Source organism: Schistocerca gregaria, chromosome 1 (genome assembly GCF_023897955.1).
Source record: "Schistocerca gregaria isolate iqSchGreg1 chromosome 1, iqSchGreg1.2, whole genome shotgun sequence".
Classification (NCBI taxonomy): Eukaryota; Metazoa; Arthropoda; class Insecta; order Orthoptera; family Acrididae; genus Schistocerca; species Schistocerca gregaria.
This window is the reverse complement of record NC_064920.1, coordinates 479,097,045-479,122,760: the sequence shown is the minus strand read 5'-3', so window position 1 is coordinate 479,122,760 and position 25,716 is coordinate 479,097,045. Positions and strand designations below refer to the sequence as shown.

Below are 25,716 nucleotides of genomic sequence, written 5' to 3'. Positions count from 1 at the left end.
TCCATTCGTCTGTAAAGAATTCGCGTTAGTGTTTTGCAGCTGTGACTTATTAAATTGATAGTTCGGTAATTTTCACATCTGCCAACACCTGCTCTCTTTGAGTTTGAAATTATTATATTCTTCCTGAAGTCTGAAGGAATTTCGGCTGTCTCATACATCTTGCTCACCAGATGGTAGAGTTTTGTCAGGACTGGCTCTCCAAAAGCTGTCAGTTACTGCCAGCTAAAGCCTGCAGTTCGAAGCAAACACCGAGGATTGCTGTCAAAAGGTGTTATGTTGCTGCACGACAATGTCCGTCCTCATAATGGTGCCAACACAGCTGAAACGCTCCAGAAACTCGAATTTGAAGTACTGGATCATCCTCCACATAGTCCCGATCTTGCCCCTTCTGACTACCACTTGTTTGGTTCACTCAAACAGGTATTAAGGGGCCGTCGATTTGCAGTGAAAAAAGCTGCGCATTCCTGGCTCGCAGCTCAACCGATAACCTTCTTTTATGAGGGCATCAGGAAGCTTGTACAACGATGGACCACGTGCACTCAAATGCAAGGACACTATGTCGAAAAATGATGTTCTTGTAAGTTCCCCATTTGATTACAATAAAAAAATTTAATTACTTTGCGAATAATAATTAACTTACCCTCGTATAACTGTGTATTATATGTGTGTGGAGACTGAAACTCATGATGTCATAGTGCCTCCCTAAACTTTGATATGCATAATTATGAGTAGCTAAATTTTATAAATGACTCCTACTCATCAGATAAGTAACACTCAAATGAAAGGAAAAATAAAAATTACGTTTTTTTTAAGGGAAAAAACTGAAATTTAAGCTGCTACTACTATTACTACTATAGGCGGCGATCAAAAAGTTTCCGTGCGAAGACCGTAGTGACCAAAATCGGTGTTCCAATCAGGCAAAAATGCCATGAGCAGTGAGTCAATCATTCCACCATCCCACCAGGATGGCAACAGCCATTTGAGGAAACACAGTGTCCTGCTGGGGGAAGAAGTCCTCTTCCACCAGGTACCGTCAACCCTTCAAGCCCTTTTTTAAGGGACCGAAGCCGTGATGATATCATGGAGAGAGATCAGGACTATAAGACGGATACTCGAGTGTCTCCCGCTTGAGCTGTCGTAACTTCTGTGTTACGATATTCGCGATATGTGGACGTGCATTATCATGCAGAACAGCACACTTTGTCGCGCACTATTTCGACAAAACATGTTGCCCCATCCACATTCTTTACTCTCCGGTGGATGTCGACCGCTATTTGTTCCTCGGCAGCCCACAAAACAACAACAGCACATTCACCCCGTTGGACTCATTTGGAAATAACGTCGCCATAGGTAAGGTTTCCGGATTTACCGCACGCACGTCGGAAGGACAGGAATGGCGCACGAATCTCTTGCCATGTTGGTGCTTATGTGCCTGCATCGGAGTCGCGTTATGTTGCATATGAGCTGCAGCAACGCCCTTGGAAATTATCTGATCACTCCTTATACTCATAATAATAATAATAATAATAATAATAATAATAATAATAATAATAATAACAAAATGTTAAAGGCATTTAAGTTCTAAACTATCTGAGCAAAAATAATAGTAGAAACTCATAAATATTTACAAAACATTCATGAATGATGCCTGAGCCCCTGGATAGCATTATGCGTCAGTGTATGCGTCGTGATTCTGGATAAAACTTGTTAGCGCATTCTATCTGTAGCACTTTACTGCAAGTTATATAAGAATTACATGCCGTATCCTTGTTGCACACTTAACTAAACGAAGTATCGATGTGGACGGAGACAAAGTGACATTCTAAGTTGTCTACTGCATCTATAAATAAAACGTAAATACTCCCAAAATAAATGAAAAACACGTTCATACACCTCTGGCACAATTTAGACAATGAGACAGATTGTCAAAAACACGGGAAAACTTTTAACATGTTTTGGACATCAGCATGAAAAAACGTCATTTGTTTTACGACACGCGTGTAACAGGAAGTACGTAACTTGTTAATGATTTAAAAAGTATTTTCTTGTTCCTACTATCAGGAAAGCAAAGTAACAAACAAGTTAAGAGGATTCCTTATCATCCCGCTGATTAAGAGAAGCACTTAATAAATTTTCGCCAAAGTATCTATAGCTGTTGCTTCAGGCGCCCATTAGCGCAAACGAGTTTCACTGTTACTTAGCTATTATCTTCTTTCGTCTTAATGAAATTACTTCACGTCTGTCGAGTTTCACTTTGATAAGCATCTTACAAAGCAAAATTTCATGGCGTGGAATAGCCAGATGTAGGTACGCATTTTTATTCTTTCGTAATATGTGTCCTTCCACCAATTTCGTTAGAGATACTCTGACAAACAGTAAGGAATTTTATTACTGGGAGAGAGACCTCTGTAATGTCCGTATTACACTGTCTAACATCATTGACTAATATTTTATGAAATCAAGGATCACCCATCAACGTTTCTAAAACATATGGAAAAAGCTCCCCAGTACATCGTCAAAGCTATTGTGAAAAGACATTAATAATACATCAATGAGAAAATTATTTTACAGAGCAATACAGGCCTAACTGAATAGAGATTAAACGTGTATTTGGATATTCCGAAGACGTTCTGAACTGTGCTGGGGCTGGCGACACCAGCTTTCAAAAATGGTTCAAATGGCTCTGAGCATTATGGGACTTAACATCTATTGTCATTAGTCCCCTAGAACTTAGAACTACTTAAACCTAACTACATCACACAACACCCAGTCATCACGAGGCAGAGAAAATCCCTGACCCCACCGGGAATCGAACCCGCGAACCCGGGCGCGGGAAGCGAGAACGCTGCCGCACGACCACGAGCTGCGGACGATACCAGCTTTCTCAGTAAACATTGGGTAAGGGATTTTCTCCAAATCCGAGTTGTTGGCGGTCGTTATTTTTGCTAAATTTACCGGCCGCTGTGGCCGAGCGCTTCTAGGCGGTGCAGTCCAGAACCGCGCTGCTGCTGCGGTTGCAGTTTCGAATCCTGCCTCGGGTATGGATGTGTGTGATGTCCTTAGGTTGGTTAGGTTTAAGTAGTTCTACGTCTAGGGGACTGATGACCTCAGATGTTATGTCTCATAGTACTCAGAGCCATTTGAACCATTTTTTGCAAAATTTGGCTGCTAATGATTCTGGAAGGCGACAATATCTACGTAATTCATCCGAGCTCCGACTGCTGTAAGCATTGCTGCCAGCCTTCATCAACAGCAGAAGGCAGCAGGCTGTTGGCGGTGCCTAAACTGAAAACAATAATCGTTTATAGAGTAGCAACAAACAAAGACGTTGCTGTATGTACGTTTACATGTGGCTTCCAAACCGGATTTCGTAAACCGATTTCCCAATACCGCTTGTGGGTGGTCATGTAAGCACTTCAAAATCGATTCTAGGAATTCGCTTCTGGTTGCCGGTTTTCCAGTTCCACAGTCGATTTTCGCTCCCATGTAAACGCAGACGTTTTTGAAATGTGGTGGGCTGTCAGGTTTCGTTTGTTGTTAAAAAATTTCGGCTGATCTGGACGGAGTAACTTTTTGTACAGTGAAGGATGAGTAGAAATATTTCACTGCATATATTTACACCTCGTCTAATTGAAGATAAATAACGATTGTGCTGACTAAATCATAAACTGTATCAGCTGTTTTCCAGGCGCCATATTTAACTGGCCTGCCAGAACCTCACATGTAAACACGACAGTGAAAGACACCTTTCGAAATTCAGTTTTCGTCTTTTGGAAGATGTGTGGCATGTAAACATAGTGATAGAGACGTGTTCAAAATCGCGTTACGTGGTTGGTTTGGGCAGACGCGCGAAGCAACGCGTCTGACCACTTCTTTCGCTGTACGGTCTATAGAGGAGATTATTGGCCGTAGGGGAAGCTTGTACGACCATCCCCTCTGTTAATCCAAAGCGATTAAGTTTACGAACTTGAGAGACTTCTTTGATTAATGTTGAAATCAGATGCAGTTTTTTGGCAATGGCGATACTGGAGCATTCTAGCCGAAATGAGTGAGAAAAAAGGTCGCACAAATAAAAAATTCATTATGCATGGGTTTTTTGCTCATCCTCGACGAAAACGTGACTGGCTGAAAGAATAATTTTGCGTCTAGGCAGTATGATACGGGTTTTTATTTTCAGACAAGAACACCATTGGGTTAAAATGCATTCATCTTCTGATTCATTGCTTTCATATCATAGATAGTAGTCTCCAAATTTAGGACTTTTCGCTATACTTAGTCAAAATTCTACGACAAATCAAAAATTATACTTTCTCTACGAAATATGTTTACGTAAGTAAAGCAACACATCAATGAGCAATTAATCTAGCAAATTTCATCGCATTGAATCATTTGAACGAGTATAAAATGAAATTATCCTTGTTCACCGTGGCAGTATGACCTACATCTCACTCATGCCAACATACAACAACAAGTAACCAAGAGGAACAAGGATTGTGTATACATCATCAAGTTATGTGTTTCATATAGCAAATGACTTAATTATTTCTAATCTTTCCTGAAGTTTTCTGAACGTTTATAAGAAGCAGTTTTTAATGTTGGTTGCATCAAATGGAAATAACATTAAATAAACAATTTAGAAATAAATTCAGTCAATGAAAATAATTAAGTAATTTGAAAAATAATCAAACTCATACTATAAATATTATTAAAACTCTGCGGAATGGGAAATAATAATAGTAATTTTGGGTTTGTTTTTATAATAAACTAAATTTATAAAGCGTACCAGGTAATTCTTTTATAACTCGATCGACAACTACTACGTGTAGCGAAAGATGAGACAGTGATCAGTTCCATTACACGCTAAAGCAAATAAAATGCCCATCAGAGAAACAGAAGCCAAACATTCAGCAGCCACGGCACTGACTGGCTAAAGGGTCTAAACGTTTAACAAATACCGTGAGTTGCTCAGAACAAGAAAAGTTGCGGAATCGTTTGTGGACCATCGGCAAACGAAGAAGGCAGGCCCAGCGGGATAACGATGCAGTGATATTGACGATTCCATTTTCCATAGACCTTCTTTGTTTTAGCACTGATGCTTAAAATTTGACGCCAGCAGCTTTACTATAGCAATAGCTGAGAAACAGATTTGACTTTCAAACTCGAATTGCCGTCGTTTTCCTACATATTGTGTTATTCGGAGGCAATTTTGTTTTAGATCATGGCGCAAACAGCTGCGAGTCAGAGAAACAGACATGGTGAGGTTTATTAAAGTGGGATCAAACTATGTTCCATGGAAGCTGGAGTGATGAAGTGGGGCTTAGACCTTTATATCTTTGAACTGTTGTCCCAAAACTTTTTCTTTTCTGAGATTGCCGACGCAGCAGACAACCATTTGGAGGCTAAAAGGGTTTCGTATTCAGTCTCGAGGTCGGATATGGGAATTTATCCACAACAGGATTTCTGCAGAGTAGTTACGATATTAGTAATGTCAGATATCTGAATTTTGACTTTGGCTAGTGGGTCGGTGAGAGTCGTTGCAACTGCAACTGTTAACAGAAGCAGTATCGTTTAACTCAAAACGTTTAAAGAATTCGGCGTCTCTACGACTGTTTCAGTGGGGTCAGAGGTAGACGAAGATACGACTGCACAATAAGAAAATGTTGCTGGCATCTCTAATGAAAGCGATTGTCTGGAAGTGTCCGAGACTTTTCCGATCAGTGACTACGCAGATATCGTGGGACACAATATACAGTTACCACCACACATCAGATGCGTTACACGTCCACTAAATTTGTTATGCTCATCGTGCCCATCAAAAGCTTGATGAAAATAATAAATAAATAAGAATAGCTGAAGTGCATCGCGATTAATTAAAAATGTAATGTTTTGTGGAACGTTTCTGGACGTCCGAAGCCGTCCGAAATAAATTTTAGGACAAATATTGAGTAAACATGGCGTTACAAGGTGGAGTAGTTTATACGAAGCAAATTTGTTCGATCCGAAATAAGTCGGATTACGTATTGTTATGGTTTTGAAAAATTTCACGAGGGACACCGAGTTCAAATACATGAAAGTATTTATGATATGTCGTGGCACTACTGCTGAATCTCTGGTATTATGCAAGGTAAATAATATGCATTACAGACTTAGTACAAAAGGGTTACGAAAACTGGAGAACAGCATCTTTAAGTTCTGCAGCACACTGCAAGCAACATGCGATCGGATAGCCGGGTACGTTAAACCGCCCTTTTCTGGGATAAGGAGAGGCACGTCGGCTCTGGATCGAATCCGCCTGACGTTTTAACGATCAGGGTGCCGGCCAGCCAGAATGTGGTATTTAGGCGGTTTCCCCCAGCCACATAAATAAATACCAGGCTGGTACCCACGTCTCCCTTTAATTAAATGCTACACAAACATTTAAAAAACGTTCACGCATTTGATCATGAGATTTACTGTAGATGCATAGAGGTGGTGCACACATATTCCGTGCCAAGGAGAATAGTGCCATCAGAAAGGTATCCGGCCAATTTCCACTAACATTACGAAAACCTGAAACCACATGCCGACCTCATAGAGACGCGGGACCAGACGAAGGAGAAGGAGAAATTGGCAATTTCCTCAGAAATTTTAGCAGTTTTGTGCCCTTCGACACCGAAGGGAGGGAATATAGGTATTGCAGAACAGTTTTATTCACTGTTTAAAAGCCAACGTGGCTTCTTATTGCCCTCCGTGATCAAAAGAGGTTTACTGCAAACATCAGATCAGGTTCAGTAGGTGAAACTGACATGGAGCCATGACGAAGTTATTCCATAAAACTTATATCAGAATTGATGATGTCTCAATTTCTTCTGAATAAGATCGTGATTTGAAATAATTAGATCGCTGTCCTGATATAAAGGCGGTGTTCTGGAAATGAAACAAGCCGCTGCTCTCTTCGGCATCTGTTGAACATGTTTTTTCATAGGGGAATTCTACCGCTATCAAATAAACGTTAAGGTGTGATTTTTGGGAACGAATCTAAAGCAACATACGAGGCATGCGAGCAAGGTATTGATACTGACACTGGCAACACTGGCAGCAATCCGACAATGCTGTGTCGTTCTGCTTGTCTAGACTGATGTCTTTATCCCTTCCAGGTGCTCAGTCTGAGTTTCAGCTCCGTACAGCCATTATGTGAGTTTTGAGCGCACGATCAGTGAAGCCATGTTTTGTTCTGTTTTGCAAAAATCGAATAGCGGAATTAGAACAGCGTTATGCCATTAAGCTTTACGTTGAACTTGAGGAACTCACGAGTGTGATATTTGAAATGTTGAAACGGGTCTATGGGGAACATTCCTTATCAAGAGCACGAGTTTTTCACTGGCACCAATCATTTTTGGAAGGTCGACAGCAGGTTGAAGAGGAACCTCACTTAGGAAGATCTTTAAGAATGTCTAACAAGTGCATTTTCTTGTGAGATCAGACCAAAGTTAAAGAATAAGAATGATGGGTGACCTTGTAAACTTTAACACTTTTACCAAACATCAAATTTTGACTGAAGGTGCAAAAGGTGTGTGCCAAAATGGCTGTACTGTACACTGTTGTAGGTGGACGAAATGCTGTTCAGGCAGAACGACTGTACAGAAGACGATTCCCTGACAAGCCATCGCCTTCGCGCCGCATGTTTGGTTGTTTCACATCTCGTCTACGTGAAACGGGAAGCTTAAATCCAAGACCTCGACATAGTCCTAGAACAAGCACAGATGAACGTGCTGAAGTTGCTGTGCTCGCTACCATAGCTGTGAATCCTCAAATCAGCACACGTCAAATTGAACGTGAAGTTGGTGTGTCGAAATCATGTGCACAGCGTATTCTTAAACGTCATAAATTTCATCCTTACCATGTTCATTTACACCAGGATCTTCATGGAAATGACTTCCGCAATAGGGTAACTTTTTGTCGGTGGGCTCAGCAAAAACTTCTGACTAATCCAAATTTTATTGCAGATGTTATCTTTACCGACGAGGCATCATTCTCCAACAAAGGAATTGTCAATATGAGGAATATGCATTATTGGTCCGCAGACAATCCAAAATGGCTCCGTCAGGTAGAGCATCAACGTCCGTGGAAAGTTAATGCTTGGTGTGGGATTATTGGAGATACCATTATCGGACCTTTCTTTATAAATGGCATTAAAATACTCCAGATTTATGCGACACAGTCTTCCTGTTCCCTTGGACACCGTACCTCTGAACCGGAGAATGGTCATGTGGTATCAGCATGACGGATGCCCTGCACATAACGCCTTACGAGCACCACTTCTGAACCGTAAATTCCCTGGTAGGTGGATTGGACGAGGTGGCCCAGTTAGGTGGCCTGCCCAGCCGGACCTTATACCGCTGGATTATTTTCTTTGGGGAGCAGTGAAGGATGCTGTTTACCAACATGGACCAACAACACCAGACGACATGAAGCAACGCATTATTGATGCTTGTACAGCCATCAAAGAGGAAACAGTAGCACGAAGTAGGGCATCCTTCATCCGCAGAGTGACCCTATGTATGCAGTTCAATGGGCGTCACTTTGAGCATGAGATGTGAACGCTATGTTTAGTATGTAGTGCTGGTATCACAGTGGAAGTTTCTACAAAGGGCCATTTTACCCAGTGATGTTAAGAAACATTTGTTTGGAACAATTTGTCATTTAACGCATTAGATAAACATAACATTGATAATTAAGTGATAATAAAACTAATTGGTTAAACATGTTTACATTCATCTTCTATGTCCTACCTGAACTTCACAAATCAAAACATTTTAACCTAAACAACGGTAAAACTTTTAGTCCACTTGCTCGTTTCACTAAAACTATCAACATGAATTTTACTATTCCGAGTGAATGATTAACTGTCACTTGCGCTAGATCTACAGTAGTTTGAACGTTGAACGGCATTACCTTTTTAGTAACGGATTAGCGATAAGCGAAGTTAACTTTGTGACTAACGTTGCGGTACACAGAGATGTTACAGAACCGCATCACCCCTAGCCCATGGGATAAATACCTGCTGGGATGTACGACGTTAATGCAGGGTGGCAGCAGATCGTATTATTCGTTTCGGACCTCTTGGTAAATATGGAAGTGTGATTACGCATGTCAACCACATCGCGATTACGGGCAGCATGGTGTTCACGCCTGAGCCTCAGGACGTGCGCTAGCAGCGCATGTCGGGTGTTTCAAGCGTCAACTTCGGGTCTTAATATCTCGGGATGTAATGGGAATATTGCGATGCAATCAACGCCATTGTGTGTGTGCTTTGTCATGCTATGGATTGCTGAAGAAAAAATATAGGAGATCCATTTAATAAAACATAAGTTTGTGTTAAAAACACATATACTTTCGTTTTAGAATGTTTCCAAATATGTACATTCATGGGCCCCAGCCCTACATTGATACAGGTGAAAGTCGTTTTCCAATAGCTGTAATTGTTCCAGAGATATTTTGGGTGGACAAGATAGCTGGACACCCTGTATATACACTCCTGGAAATGGAAAAAAGAACACATTGACACCGGTGTGTCAGACCCACCATACTTGCTCCGGACACTGCGAGAGGGCTGTACAAGCAATGATCACACGCACGGCACAGCGGACACACCAGGAACCGCGGTGTTGGCCGTCGAATGGCGCTAGCTGCGCAGCATTTGTGCACCGCCGCCGTCAGTGTCAGCAAGTTTGCCGTGGCATACGGAGCTCCATCGCAGTCTTTAACACTGGTAGCATGCCACGACAGCGTGGACGTGAACCGTATGTGCAGTTGACGGACTTTGAGCAAGGGCGTATAGTGGGCATGCGGGAGGCCGGGTGGACGTACCGCCGAATTGCTCAACACGTGGGGCGTGAGGTCTCCACTGTACATCGATGTTGTCGCCAGTGGTCGGCGGAAGGTGCACGTGCCCGTCGACCTGGGACCGGACCGCAGCGACGCACGGATGCACGCCAAGACCGTAGGATCCTACGAAGTGCCGTAAGGGACCGCACCGCCACTTCCCAGCAAATTAGGGACACTGTTGCTCCTGGGGTCGCTTCTGCCTTGGTGCCAATGATGGTCGTATGCGTGTTTGGCGCCGTGCAGGTGAGCGCCACAATCAGGACTGCATACGACCGAGGCACACAGGGCCAACACCCGGCATCATGGTGTGGGGAGCGATCTCCTACACTGGCCGTACACCTCTGGTGATCGTCGAGGGGACACTGAATAGTGCACGGTACACCCAAACCGTCATCGATCCCATCGTTCTACCATTCCTAGACCGGCAAGGGAACTTGCTGTTCCAACAGGACAATGCACGTCCGCATGTATCCCGCGCCACCCAACGTGCTCTAGAAGGTGTAAGTCAACTACCCTGGCCAGCAAGATCTCCGGATCTGTCCCCCATTGAGCATCTTTGGGACTGAATGAAGCTTCGTCTCACGCGGTCTGCACGTCCAGCACGAACGCTGGTCCAACTGAGGCGCCAGGTGGAAATGGCATGGCAAGCCGTTCCACAGGACTACATCCAGCATCTCTACGATCGTCTCCATGGGAGAATAGCAGCCTGCATTGCTGCGAAAGGTGGATATACACTGTACTAGTGCCGACATTGTGCATGCTCTGTTGCCTGTGTCTATGTGCCTGTGGTTCTGTCAGTGTGATCATATGATGTATCTGACCCCAGGAATGTGTCAATAAAGTTTCCCCTTCCTGGGACAATGAATTCACGGTGTTCTTATTTCAATTTTCAGGAGTGTAATTTATCAACTGTGCTTTGAGGGGTCAAGTGATACACAGTTCAATTACTTTCAACACTCAATAACAAAATATTTAACTCCTGGACATATTGAATTGGCAATTATTAAATTGTTAGATAACAAATGAAAATGTTTTCACAGGCAAGAATGATCAAAAATCTTCATCAATTAAATTTACTTCTACAATATCGTAGAATATTTACCTTTTAAACCAATGAAAAAACTCTCATGCACTCAATGTGAGGGTAGGCTACTATCCTAGCTTTTGATATTTAACCGTCAAAGCTTATGCAGTTTGGAGGGAGCAAAATCTCGACTCAAAATTTACTGTGGTCTACTGCGTGATGGTACTTTACCAGTCGGGATCTGCAATGACGTTGTCTCCGTGCTGGATCTGAAAAGCTAATTCCCTACTCTGGCCTTGACTGAATTCACTCAGTCTCAACTTTCCTGCGCTCCATAGAACGTTAATGTTTCCCTAGTCGAAATAATGGCTATTGCACACTCACTAAGGCTTGGAGCAACGTACACAATTTCATTGCCTGCAAAAAATCCTGCTGGAGTAATTAACATCATCTTTGCTATCTGTCACCACGATATGTGAAGCATATCGTCCACACTTTGCAGATGCAAAGCTCTCAACGCCCTCGCTATTTTCCACACATCTGTGCGGTCCGCCGCCAGACGAGAGAAATCTAGAAACTGTTAGTTCTCAAAATGCTTTTATGTAATGGATATCTCCCCACCATGTCGCGTTTGAGTCGCCCAGTATGGCTTCAGCCAACCGCCGTCTTGTTAGAGGTGAATTTTTATTTTTCTTGGCCGGTTGCTGCTAGCCCTATTAAAGCGGTGCAGCCACTTACTCTCGGTCCCGTCCGTATTTACGTTAAAAAGGAATAGTGTATTGTTCTGGCCTTATCCCTCTCTGTGCTGAAGCTCGGCGTTCTCTTGTTAAGTGGGGTTTTCCAATGCCTTTAACCACCAGCTCGGTTCATCTCCAAAATGCATTTCACTTTAACTTATTTATGCATGCCCCTGTCTTTATATTGGTAGATATTTGCTTCTTAGTTTTCAGTACATGAGTTTACTGCAACTGATTTTTTGTTGATTATATAGTTTTCTGAGGATCTCATACTGTATCGTACTATTATTATGGACTGGGCTCAAGTAAGGTCCGTAAATCAGAACGCCTGACAGGCAGAAGGTAAATCGAAGAAACGTGTGCATTGATCGTCTTGAGAGGACTGCCAGTGACCATGGAAGGTTTAGTCATGCTATCGCAGATGATGAATTCTGGATTTTTTAGTAAAATCCTGACACAGAATGGCAAAGTGAGGAGTGGCACACTAAGACACTTGCTCGGCAAAAAGAATGCTTGAATGAGCAAATAAAAGATCAAAACAATGCTGATTTGCTTTTGTGGCACTAGCAGTATCGTGCATGAAAAATTTGTTCCTGCAGGACAAACTGTCAACCAAATGTTTTACGAAGATGTCCTTGCAAGGCCTAGGAAAATGTGAATCGAGTGGGATCAGACATTGCATGCAAGTGGATTTTTCATCATGACAATGCTCCATGTCATACAGTCACTTCCATCACTTCAAAAGGAATTCGTGTTGTTCAATAGCACCCCTATTCATCTGATCTGAGACTTTGTGTCTTCTTTTCTCAGAACTGAAAACTGTCTTAAAAGGAGTCAGTTTGAGAATCTGGAAAACATTAAAAAATATGTGACCAGCACATTAAAGCCCTACCAGTTGAAGCCTCTCAGGGCTGGTACCGAAGGGTATTACTTTGAAGGGAAGAATATTGTTGTTTGAAAAAAATAAAACCTCATTAATTTTTCCATACACCTCTTTAACTACACTTGTTTTATAAACGATAAACAATAATATGAACAAACCCTGAAAGAAAAAGGAATTATGGAAGTATGGGAATCATTTGTAGACCGAAGCGTTCGTGCGTAGATGAGATATTTACTTTAGGGAATCTAATGCAGAAACAAAGTGCTATGGGCATAGTGATTCATGTAGTCTTTCAAGATCTGAAAAAGTCCAGTTGACACCGTTGCACAAAATAGGTTTGGATCAGCATGAGAAGTGTGTGCACATCGTACACACAGTACAATGCTCCGCAAAACTTAAGGACGAGCTAGATAAGGTAGAATAACATATTAACTACTGGGTGGAAATGAATGAAAATGCTCGACTATGTTGGCAGATGTCTTCCAGTTGTGCACAAAAAGTTTGGAGTCACGTGGCGGGAGGTCCGCGTGAATGTAGTGCCAAATGGGACTGGTCCCGCAACACGAGGCAGTTGAAGCAACGAAGCAACAAGAAAATGCAGCGTATGTCAATCAGTGATCACTCACGGTGTACTGTGGTGGTGTTCTGGCCTGGAGGCAACAGCTGCAGGGAGGAAAACGGAAGAAGGGCGACTAGTGAAGCCCAGGAGCTTGGTACTGCTCGCAGAATTGTTTCGCATGCATAGGGAACATTCTGTACCACAGATACTGGTGCGCAAACGAGAGTAGTTGATGAATCAGTCAACTACATCAGCAGATGACCTCTACATTATGCAACAGGCAAGAAGTTACACCCATTAAAGGTTCAAATGGCTCTGAGCACTGTGGGACTTAACTGCTCAGGTCATCAGTCTCCTAGAAGTTAGAACTACCTAAACCTAACTAACCTAAGGACATCACATACATCCATGCGCGAGGCAGGATTCGAACTTGCGACCGTAGCGGTCGCGCAGTTCCAGCCTGAAGCACCTAGAACCGCTCGGCCATACCGGCCGCCCATTAAACAACGGGTGCAATTTCTATCACATTTAACAAGATTCAAGGCTCGCAATCTGAAACATCCCCTTAGAAAAATTAAAATGACTGCTGGTAAACCTCTCACGTTATTTGATTTTCAGAGCTGGCCGGAGTGGCCGTGCGGTTCTAGGCGCAACAGTCTGGAGCCGAGCGACCGCTACGGTCGCAGGTTCGAATAATGCCTCGAGCATGGATGTGTGTGATGTCCTTAGGTTAGTTAGGTTTAATTAGTTCTAAGTTCTAGGCAACTGATGACCTCGGCAGTTAAGTCGCATAGTGCTCAGAGCCATTTGAACCATTTTTTGATTTTCAAACAACTGAGCAAAACTGAACGTACTCAGACATTTCTCTCTTTATTTATTCTGATCATCACTACACTGACACACAATATTTTTTTTAGCGCAACGCAATCTGACTTTCAATAATCCCTACAAAAGAATGACCATGACTAACAATAACCTATACCTTTCATGAATCACAAAAATCTTCGTTACTCTAACTACTGCAATACAGCGAGCGCCAATACTACCAACTAAATAAAAGATTCTAACTACTGAAGGCACTAGCTACTGATAGGCATAGTTAGCAAATGAAAGATTTTGATAGAGAATAAACAATTTATTTACCTTAATAATGTTCAAAAGTCATAAATATATATCAGTTCATGACATCCGGTCTTACAAATTTCGTTTTTCTGACGGGCACACGTCCAGATCATCCGCTCTCAAAATTCTGCCATCTCTCTCCCCACATCCACCATTGCTGGCGGCTCACTTCCAACTGCGCAACGCTACGCGCTGTTCACATCCAGCTGCCCAACACTACAATAGCAAATATTCCAACAATGTCAACCAGCCACAGATTGCACACAGCACAGTCAGTGATTTTCATACACAGCGCCACGTGGCGTTACCAACATAAAAAACCTTAGCAGCTTACTTACAAATCTCACCTCCACAGTGGCGCAGCGACTGCATGGGGCTGGTCTCTTTACTCGGCGCAGGCGTGTTTCCGATGGTGCCTAGAGCACAGGGACTGGACCAATGAGGAGTGGAAGCCGCGCCAGAGTGGCCACGTGGTTCCAGGCGCCGTGTCACGGTTTGCGCGGCCCCTCCCGCCCCAGGTTCGAGTCCTCCCTCGGGCATGGGTGTGTGTGCGTTGACCTTAGCGTAAGTAATTTTAATGAGTGTTAAGTCTAGGGACCGATGACCTCAGCAGTTTGGTCCCTTAGGAATTCAAACACATTTTTTGAGGAGTGGAATTAGGTGCTCTTCTTGGATGAGAGTAGATCCAGTCTGAGCAGTGATTCTGGATATACTCTCATATGGCGAGAGGTGGGAACATGAAATGCACGCAGTAATATTGTCGGACATGACCATTTTGCTGGCCTAGATGTTATGACCTGCCGAAGCATAATGTTACATGGTCGAACTGACCTCCAAATCTTCGAACGCGGTACACTAAACGATCAACGTAATTGTGACACTGTAATCTTTCCCAAAGTGGTCTTTTCAGGATTACATTCGTCCTAGACGTCACTCTTGTGGATGACAGTTCGCGACCGCATCCAACAGCGCATATAATGAGGCTCTGATAACGGAAGGATGTTCGGCGAGTGGATTGGGCTGCCCGTTTCCTCAACTTACCCCGTCAAGCAAGTGTGTTATGTGGTGGGACGACGCATACCATCTCTCCACAAGCACCAACGACCATCTGGCTGTTGTCAACTGCACTGGTGGAAGAATGGAACGCCCTAACACAAGAACTCCTTATCAAAACTTGTGACGAGCGTGCGAGCACGTTGTAGAACATGCACAGCCGCAGTAATGATCGCACACCCTATTAACAACAATACCACGCCCTTCGTAATGTCGAGGGGACCATCATAAATCGCTATGACTTCAGTGTAATTGCTGTCTTTCAATAAAAGTGTCAATTCTGCTCGCCTCATTGCATATTTCTTTCAGTTACGTTCTGCACTATAGCGTCGTAATTCTTTCTATATTTGGTCCAGGTCTCATCGAGAAGTTAATTGGCAGTGACACATCATGCAGAGTCACTTTCGTCCTTAAGTTTTGCGTACCAAAGTATGTTAAAAGTGCACATTATTTCTACATAGATGTACTAGTAGAGTTAAAGTAGTAAACGTAGTTTCTCAGCCATTCCCTTTCTCTGAAGAACTGCCACAAGGGTGTTCTATGCCATCAACCTTATTTAAAATCTACTTAAAGGAAGTCCTTTAAGATATGGAGGTAAAAATGGTGCAGAATGAAAATAACAACAGAAGCAAATACGTACACCGTTCTATTAGTAAACGATTAGATTATTGTAGTTGGCGATAAGGACGACGCTTCGGCAGGAAAGCTAAAAGAAGAACATGAAGAATGGGGAGAAACAATAAAATAAAAAACTACATTTATCTGTAGGAGAAAGAAAAGTAAACTGGACGGATGTGACTCTTTCCGATACTCGGGAATATCGCTGCAACCCAACACTGGGAACACTGTCGGTATAAATAACGAAACAAGGCATGGGAAAGGAACAATAACTCAGACTTGTTCTCAAAAACACCAAACAGGACGAAGCAAGTCATCTATAAATCCATTGCTGCAGAGACGTGGGAACTTTAACAGACAGAGAGGCTACAGGCACTGGAAATAGTCCTCTGGAGTGAACATAAATTTCCAGATCAATTTTGATTACGGGAACCACCAAGACCGTAACTGATGCAATAGGAATAAAACAGCTTTTGTGGCTTTTTCATGTAGGGGATAGGAGCCAAAATGCATATGGTAATAGAGTCCGCAAGGTAGACAAAGGAGAGAAGGTATCCGCAGGACAATGGCGGCCAGAGGCCTCCAGCAAGGAGACTTGTGAAACAGGTGAAAAACCGAGACAATCGCAAATAACACGTGATATGATGATGAATGTTTACCTTCTATTCGTATACCCTTTTTATTCACAAACTACGAATAAATATTTTTCTTGGCGTAAATGAAAAATAGTCCCCATAAACCATTTATTTCATTCAGGAACAATAAAAATTATTTTTTTTTTTTGTATTCGTTATACGTCAGTGGAGCAGATGTTTCACTGATCTCAGCACATTGCTTTCTGCTTTTGCACTATCCTGGCAGGCGCGTACCGTAACATCCCTAATCGATCCACGAATCATCATGAAGAGTCACATGCCCACATTCTGTGAGACACTGCAGACAAATTTAGGATTTAATCCATAGCACAGGCGCACAGTGTGGTGATCAGGTCTGCGATATTACCTTTCCTCCCCCCTCACCGCAAATACCACTGATGAAAACTGCTTCCTCGCGAGAATTCAAGCCAGTTTCCTCCGAGTTGCTAATCAAATATGCGTTAATAATCTCGTATACAGTCGTGGTTTACACCATCCACACTACCGAAAAACCATTATTAATAGTTTTTTTGTTCATTCCCTCCAGATTATTATAAAGAAGTTATTTACATTTGACCCGGAACATATCCCCAGAATTTTATGATCAGGAGCTGTTTAACGCCGACCATCTCATCACAAAATGCTAGCCATGAAATATTTTTTATCATTATAATTGGAAACAGTTAACTACAAACTGGCCATCACCGCATTACAACGGTGTAGAGATTCATATCACGAAGACAAATATACAGCACATACAGAAATATATGAGAATCATTTCCCTTTCTACTTCCATACGTACCATCAAAGGGCTCTGTATTTTCTCTCGATATTTGAGGCTTATATATCATGAATGAATTTATACTCTCATTCATGTAACGTAAGTTTCTCAGTAAGTTAGTTCGTGATGGAAGGTGAAATCAGAAGAAGCCAGATACTACTGCTGATGTATGAGGCAAGGACACATTTCTGTCACGCATCTCTTACACAGCGTACGACGCTCACGGAGTACTTACATCATCAGAAGGCCGCTTACATAAAACATGAAGACGGCCACACACGCAACAAATAAAACGAGTCTGAGTACAGTAAAGATTCTACAACGTAACGTAGAAGATACTTACCTAATCGGAACACAGTAATCCTTTTAACCCTTGAAATAGAAAACAAAAGCGTTATTAACAACGCATGCATTTGAAACATCTACTTCATTGAACAATGGCTTTTGTCTCTCGAATTAAACAACTGACGTGTGAGAAGTTTATTTGGGATGATAATTAAATCATACGATAGTGTTAACAAGACAGTGGAATGCTTAAACCACATAGCAGAGCAGTATTCGTTTCTCTCTGCAGCCAACACGATACGCTCATGTCCTCGAACCAGGCAATATAAAAAAGAAAACTTGCAACCCTGAATGGGAGAGATCACATGTCGCTATGTTTCATATCATTGCACAACACCTGTAAGAAAGAGTTGTTAATAACAATTGCATTCAATAAAAGAAGCTTAAGGATTAACGTATAATTACCAGTAGTGTCGACAGAGTCGCAGCACAAACTTCGGTTGGAAAAAGATGAATGAATGCGGCAGTGTCTTCTTGAACGAGCATTCATCAGAACTGGCAGTCGCCGTAATCAGGATTTAGCAAAGTGGCTGGACTGAATGTTGCATCACACTGTTCGCGAATACGAGATCTCTGCTCCACATCACTCAATTTAGTGCCATTCAAATAATTTGATATTCCAATGATCTAAAAGAAGTACTTTGGAAATGTCATGAATCCAAAGTAATCCAGTATCTAACAAAGAATAATTTGCATCAGAACAACATTTTTTGTGTGTTACGAAATGCAGGTGTACAGCGGATATTTATGGAGCAAACAGAAAGAGGCTAACAGGTGTTCGTGTGAACCATTTGAAACAGAAAGCATAATATAAATGTATGTTGTATTCTAATTTCCATGATATAGCTACATGAAACATTGTTTGCCATGTTGGTAACTTGAATAGCAAGCTGAATTCTGAACTACATTGTTGCCTGTGCAAGCAAGCAAGCAAGCAGTGAAGAATTTCAACCAATCCATTTCTGTGGCTCGAATAAACAGAGACAGTGCAAACACACATTATATTAGTAAAAATGTGTCAAGTGTCTGTATTCCCATTTCTTACTGGACTACACCGTATTTCTGAAAGTATGTTCATCTTCAGTGTTTGGATGTATGACAACATGGTGAATCTGTGGTGCATGATATAGTCTATTCTATTTCGACCTTGACGCACACATACACACACACACACACACACACACACACACACACACACACACACACACACACACGCACACATACACACACTTTTATATATATACACTGAAGCGCCAAAGAAACTGATATAGGCAAGCGTATTCAAATACAGGCAGAATACGGTGCTGCGGTCGGCAACGTCTATATAAGACAACAAGTGTCTGACGCATTTGTTAGATCGGTTACTGCTGCTACAATGGCAGGTTATCAAGATTTAGGTGAGCCTGAACGTGGTGTTATAGTCACCGCAAGAGCGATAGGACACAGCATCTCAGACGTGTGGTGAAGTGGGGATTTTCCCGTACGACCATTTCACGAGCGTACCGTGAACCTAAAATATTTGATACTGCTGCGGCCAGAAAAATATCCTGCAAGAACGGGACCAACGACGACTGAAGGGAAACGTTCAGCGTGATAAATGTGAAACCTTTCCGTATATTGATGCAGATTTCAGCGCTGGGCCATCAGTAAGTGTCAGCGTGCAAGCCACTCAACGAAACATGATGAAAACGGGCTTTCGGAGCCGAAGGCCCACTCGTCTACTCTTGATGACTGCACGACACAAGGCTGTACGCCTCGCCTGGGTCCGTCAGCGCCGACATTGGACTCTTGCTGATTGGAAACATGTTGCCTGCTGCGAATCTCGTCTCAAATTGTATGGCGCGGATGGACGTGTGTGCATATGGAAACGTCATGAATCTATGGAACCCGCATGTTAGCAGGGGACTGTTCAACCTCGTATAGGCTCTCTAAAGGTGTGAGGTGTGTGCAGTTGGGGTGATACGAGACGCCTGATACGTCTAGATATGACTCTGACAGGTGACACGCACGCAAGCATCCTGTCTTATCACCTGCATCCATTCACGTCCATTGTGCATTCCGACGGACGTGGGCAATTCAAGCAGAACAATGCTACAACCCACACGTCCAGAATTGCTACAGAGTGGCTTCAGGAACACTCTTCTGAGTTTAAACACTTCCGTTAACCACCGGACTCCCCAGACAGGACCGGGCGAGGTGACGTAGTGGTTAGCACATTGGACTCACATTCGGGAGGACGACGGTTCAATCCCGCGTCCAGCCATCCTGATTTAGGTTTTCCGTGCTTTCCATAAACCGCTACAGGCAAATGCTACGATCGTTCCTCTGAAAGGGCATGGCGGACTTCCTTCCCCGTCCTTCCCTTATCTGATGACACCGATGACCTCGCTGTTTGGTCTCTTCCCCCAAACAACCCAACCCAACCCTCCCCAGACATGAACATTATTGAGCAAATCTGGGATGCCTTGCAACGTGCTGTTCAGAAGAGCTCTCCAACCCCTCGTACTCGTAAGGACTTATGGACAGCCCTGCAGGATTTATGGTGTCAATTTTCTCCAGCACTACTTCAGACATTAGGCGAGCGATGGCACGTCGTGCTGCGGCACTTCTGCCGTCTCGCGGGGGCCCTATATGTTATTAGGCAGGTGTACCAGTTTCTTTCGCTCTTTTGCACAAACCGATATCCACGAACATCGATTACTTAGACTGTCTACTTCCAAATGTAAAGAATTTTCTTCGCCGCAGACTGCTGAAACATGACGCACATTGTTTCGTCTTGAACTTTGAGCGAGCAGTCGGCTGTGCAGTTTACGTGTTTGATTTTAGAGGTCACTGCTGGGGCACGCACTTTGAGATAGGATGGCTGCTCCCCAAAGTTCTTATTGAGCATCCACATGTAGCATAGAGATATATTGTTGACACACTCCATGCAAAGGAAACATTTTCAACATCGCTGAATGCACATGGACGGAAATGAAAAGTTTTATAACGTGAACGCTTTGACCCAAAGCTACCAAGGCCACACTCCAGTATTTCCACGCCTACAGGATATGTAGATGAAAATTTCATTCTTAAACGCCATTTCTATAAATGACGAATAGCTATTTGCCTTGTCTTTACTGGAAGTTCTCAGGTGGGGATAGCACCACAGCACGCGCATAGAATATGCACGCGCATCTTATCGCCAACTTTTGGACTTTGAAAACGGTCGAACCACTGGCACGAAGGACAATGGGGAATCGTACGAAGGATCGATAAAGAGCTGTAGAACGAGTTGTCACCACATGGACTCGGGATGAGAGTGTGGTGAGGAGAGCAGGCAGAAGTAATCCCAGACGGACTAGGACAAGACTGTTTAACTGGTTCTGACTAATAGATGGATGACAACAAAATTGAGTCAGATGTTTCGGACATAGTGTAGAGACATAAAGTCGGAAACAGGTTACTGGAAGCTGGTTTGAGATCTCGACTTACCATAAGTCGTTTACCGCTGACAGCAGACCACAAAAAACGCAGAATTGCATGGTGTAACCATAGCCAACTGGGATTTTGTGTGGCATTCTGTGGCGTTCTGGGGATTCTCGCTTCTGTGGTGGTCATATGGACGCCAGCGGGGATGTAGAATGGCATGAAGCAGCAATTCTCGAGGTACACATCCTCCAGCTCTTGAAATTGCTTTGCGGTGCGCTATTGCATATGAAAAGAGCTCTTCCAGAATGAGATTTTCACTCTGCAGCGGAGTGTGCGCTGATATGAAACTTCCTGGCAGATTAAAACTGTGTGCCCGACCGAGACTCGAACTCGGAACCTTTGCCTTTCGCGGGCAAGTGATCTACCATCTGAGCTACCGAAGCACGACTCACGTCCGGTACTCACAGCTTTACATCTGCCAGTATCTCGTCTCCTACCTTCCAAACTTTACAGAAGCTCTCCTGCGAACCTTGCAGAACTAGCACTCCTGAAAGAATGGATATAGTGGAGACATGGCTTAGCCACAGCCTGGGGGATGTTTCCAGAATGAGATTTTCACTCTGCAGCGGAGTGTGCGCTGATATGAAACTACCTGGCAGATTAAAACTGTGTAAAGCTGTGAGTACCGGGCGTGAGTCGTGCTTCGGTAGCTCAGATGGTCAGTTTTACGCTTTACGCTGAAGGAGTTGAATGCTTTGATACAGGATGAAAAGGCCCGTGTTGTGCTGCAAAGGAGTATTCGAAAACTACCTCTCCAACCTTACAGCTTAAGCGATTTGCAAGGTTCTATACACGAGGTTTTGGATGCAAACTTGGCTAAGTTTGACCACGAGTTGAAAGGAATACTTTTGAGCTACAAGAACATAAAAATTGTGAAGAATATTGCAAATGTATTATACGATGATTCTCGACTTTACCTTACTATCCAAGCTGATTTTTATCTGTTTAGGCCTGAAGTAGGATGTGTTCTACGTGGTATTGTGAATAAAAGAAGTGCAGATCACGTTGGATGTCTTGTGCACAAGGCATTCAATGTGTCTATACCTAGACCAGAATGTGAAACAGATGGAGACTGGCAAGGATATTATGTTGAAATTGGACAGGAAGTCACATTTAGAGTAGAATCATTGGACCTTACTGGTAGCCTTCCATATATGTTAGGCTGTTTGCTTGATGTAGGGTCATTGTCCGGCCCTCCCAGTGAGACATATGGTGAGCAGAAGACCACAGAAAAGGAAGAAATTTTTGCTCCCTTTAGTAAATGTAATGGACTTCTGGAGCAGCATGAAGACACTTGTGCATCTGTACCCACAACAGAACACAAAAAGAAAAAGAAACATAAGAAGTATGGAGATTTAGAAAGTGGAGGAAATGTCCAAGACTCAGTATTTGTGAAACATGAAAAATACGATAGTATTCATGAGAAGGATGATGAGGGGCATGACGAATCTGGCAGTCTCCTGAAAACACCCAAGAAGAAGAAAAGGAAAAATGCTGACCAGATTGATCCAATAAAACATGAAGAGCAGACATATGGGCTACACAATGATAGGGGAACTTTGTACCAAAATCAACAAGAGGAAGAGCAACAACAATATGAGGAAAAGATCTTACTCAGTAAAAAACAAATTGATAGCTCTTATCATTTATCAGCATTTGATCATTTAAATAGGTCTGTTAATTTGGAAAAGAAAAAGAGAAAATATGGTGAAGCATTTTATGATGATGATTATGATGATGAAAATCATACCATCAGTACACAAAATGAAGGTGTAAAGCATAAGAAGAAGAAGAGCAAGAAAGAAAAACATGTTATTGAAGTAGCTAATGCTGATGAATCTGTTGAAGATGATTTTAGCATAGATACATCAAAAGAAATTACAAATCAGGACAAGAAGAGAAAAAATAAAAATAAAAGGGATGTTACAGAAGAACTATCTGCAGAGTTGAGTGAAGAAACTACTAGTCCATATGTTAATAACACTCCTGAAGAACTGCCATTGAAAATGCAGTTCAGCCAAGAACATTTTAAAAAATTATGTAAGAAAGTGAAACCACTTGTGACAACTGAACTTGTAACATCAACTCCTGTTGAACACAAAACCAAGAAAGAGAACAAATTTTCTCTTATTAGTAGCACAGAAAGTCACTCAGATTTCAAACCAACAAATTTATCTGAGTCGATGGACCCTTTTTCACTAATGCATTCTCCTATTTTGAAAGCAAAACACCCAAAGAAAGAGAAAGAAAGTAGTCCTGCTGTTCAAAGTGATACTGTCCCAGTAAAAGTAAAAAAATTAAAGAAAGAGAAGAGGCTAAGTTTGTCTCAGCAGAGTCCAGCTAAAAGAATTTCAAAGAAAGAGAAGAGACTTAGTTTGACTCAGCAGAGCCCAACTAAAAAAATTTCAGAGGATTGTCAATTTTCTGGAAGCCATTGTGTTTCGTATCACCAAGAAAGCAACTCAAGTTGCTCAGACATAGAAAATCAGACAAAAGGTGCAACTACACATCTAAACTCGAGTAACAAATCAGTAACTGATATACAAGAAACAGAACATAAAAATAAGATGAGAGAGAGTGCTGATAAGTCTAGTAAACAACTGACAAAAAGTGTTTTGGAGTCACCTGTAGAAGGTAAAGTGAAAATTAGCAAGAAGGAGAGTCATTTATCTGCAAAGAAGAAAAATAGTATCTTAAATGAACCTAAGAGAACAATGAAAACAGATAACAACATTAATGACAGTTGTGATAATCAAGATTATGGAAATAATAGCTATAATCAGATGGTTGCTCAGTGTGGAGAATCTGGAAAAACACAAATGTCAAATAGCCTAGCTGAGTACACGACAAATATTAAAAAACAACCTTCCATTACCAGGAAAAGTTTCACATCTAGCTTGGTACAGAGTGAAAATACACCAGAGGAAGGGAGTAATTCAGATGAGGATAATGTGTTAAAAAATATTCTCAAATTAAATACAACTCCATCATCAGAAAGATCTCCCGGACACAAGCGAGTAGCTGCAGTTAATCAGTCCTCCAGCCAGACTACAAAAACTTCCCATCGAGCTTGTAGCCCTGACAGTGGTCTGAGTTTGTCAGCAACATCTGCTGAAAAAGATTCAGTTAATTTAACAAGTAGAGACAGCAAAAGAGATGCTCATTACGTGTACAGTGCAGAATTTCCCAAAGATAGAGGACATGTAAAAGAGCAGGCCAAAATCCTACCAAAGACACCTAAAAGAAAGAAAATGGCAGATGCTGAGGAAGGTGGTAGTCATCTGACTGTTAAACATAGGATCAAGAAGGAAAAAGAAAGTCCTGTTTCTCAACCTTCAAGACATGAAACTGACAGTATAGGTCCTTTAAGAGAAGATGGCTCACTGGAAGCTGAAAGGATGAAAATTCTTGCTGATATGATCAAAAAGTTAGAATATGGGAATAAAGAAGATCTTTCTATGAAAGATGAAAATCATAAACCATTAGGTTCTTCAGCAGTCAAAGCAAGGCGAAAAAGTAAACTGGAAGATAGTGATCTTGATAGCTCAAAATCCAAGAAGGTTCACAAAAGGAAGGAGAGCAACAAACTTAAAGATATGAAAAGCACTGTTAGGGAAGTAGATAATATGCAGCATCTGGATGCTACATCTTACTTCAAACCTTCTGCTGAAAAACTCTCTAGCGTTTCCACAGCCCAAGCTGGAGAGCAGGTACTTGATAGGAATAGAAATAATTTGGGAGAAGGGAGTCCAGTTACAGTGCAAGCTAAAATTTCAGGAAAGACACCTAGAAGAAAGAGTACTACAGAGACTGAAGCAAGCAACTCCAAACCAGTGACTAAAACCCCAGTTAAAATCAAGAAAAAGGAAAGTCCAAAGAAAAGGAATGTTACGTCGTCCCCTGAAAGTAACAACAGTGGGGGAAATTTTCAAAGGGAAGAATCACCTGGAGCAATGGCAGAAAGGCTTTTGCAAGAATTTGTGAAGAGGAGATCACTGTGATGAATAAAAGCTTTGTTATTATGAGAGACTGTGTATGTAACGAGAGAACCATCACTAATTCTGATTTTTAGTGAATGTATATCTCGTAGCATATTGTGCATCCTTTACTGTAATCACATAAATAATTGCTGTGTAGAATGAGAGGTGGAGAGTAATGTGATTCAAAGTGGCAAAATTTGTTCAGATTCTGCTTAACTTCCACTTGCACTATGCTGTAGTGTGCTCACGATTGCCAGATCCAATACAATATTTTATTTTGTATCAGTTTTGATGAAACACAGCATTTTGTACATATGTATAGTTATATGTACTTCAGTAACTGCAAAGATCTTTGTAATAAAAGTATTTTTTTGTAGTAAAAAAAAAAAAAAAAAAAAAGATGGTAGATCACTTGTCCGCGAAAGGCAAAGGTCCCGAGTTCGAGTCTCGGTCGGGCACACAGTTTTAATCTGCCAGGAAGTTTCAAAACAGCTCTTGTTTAGTAATTGTGTCGGGAGGATCACTGCTCGTCAGTATTTGGCTGGATTGGTAAACCCTATTTTCTCACCCTACATGCAAGACCTCACAGCAGTTCACATCACAAACGCCTTGAATAATGTACTGATCCTTGACTAGCGTGT

At 42.2% G+C, this 25,716-nt stretch overlaps 1 protein-coding gene across 1 annotated transcript; it reads left to right on the top strand.

Annotated features, from left to right (window-relative positions):
* Positions 1–16,370: 16,370 nt before the first annotated feature.
* On the top strand, positions 16,371–25,468 carry LOC126354885 (uncharacterized). Its single transcript, XM_050004973.1, has 2 exons — positions 16,371–16,379; positions 21,746–25,468. Exons 1-2 carry the CDS (start codon positions 16,371–16,373, stop codon positions 25,094–25,096), a joined length of 3,360 nt encoding a protein of 1,119 aa, XP_049860930.1. The 3' UTR covers positions 25,097–25,468.
* Positions 25,469–25,716: the final 248 nt, after the last annotated feature.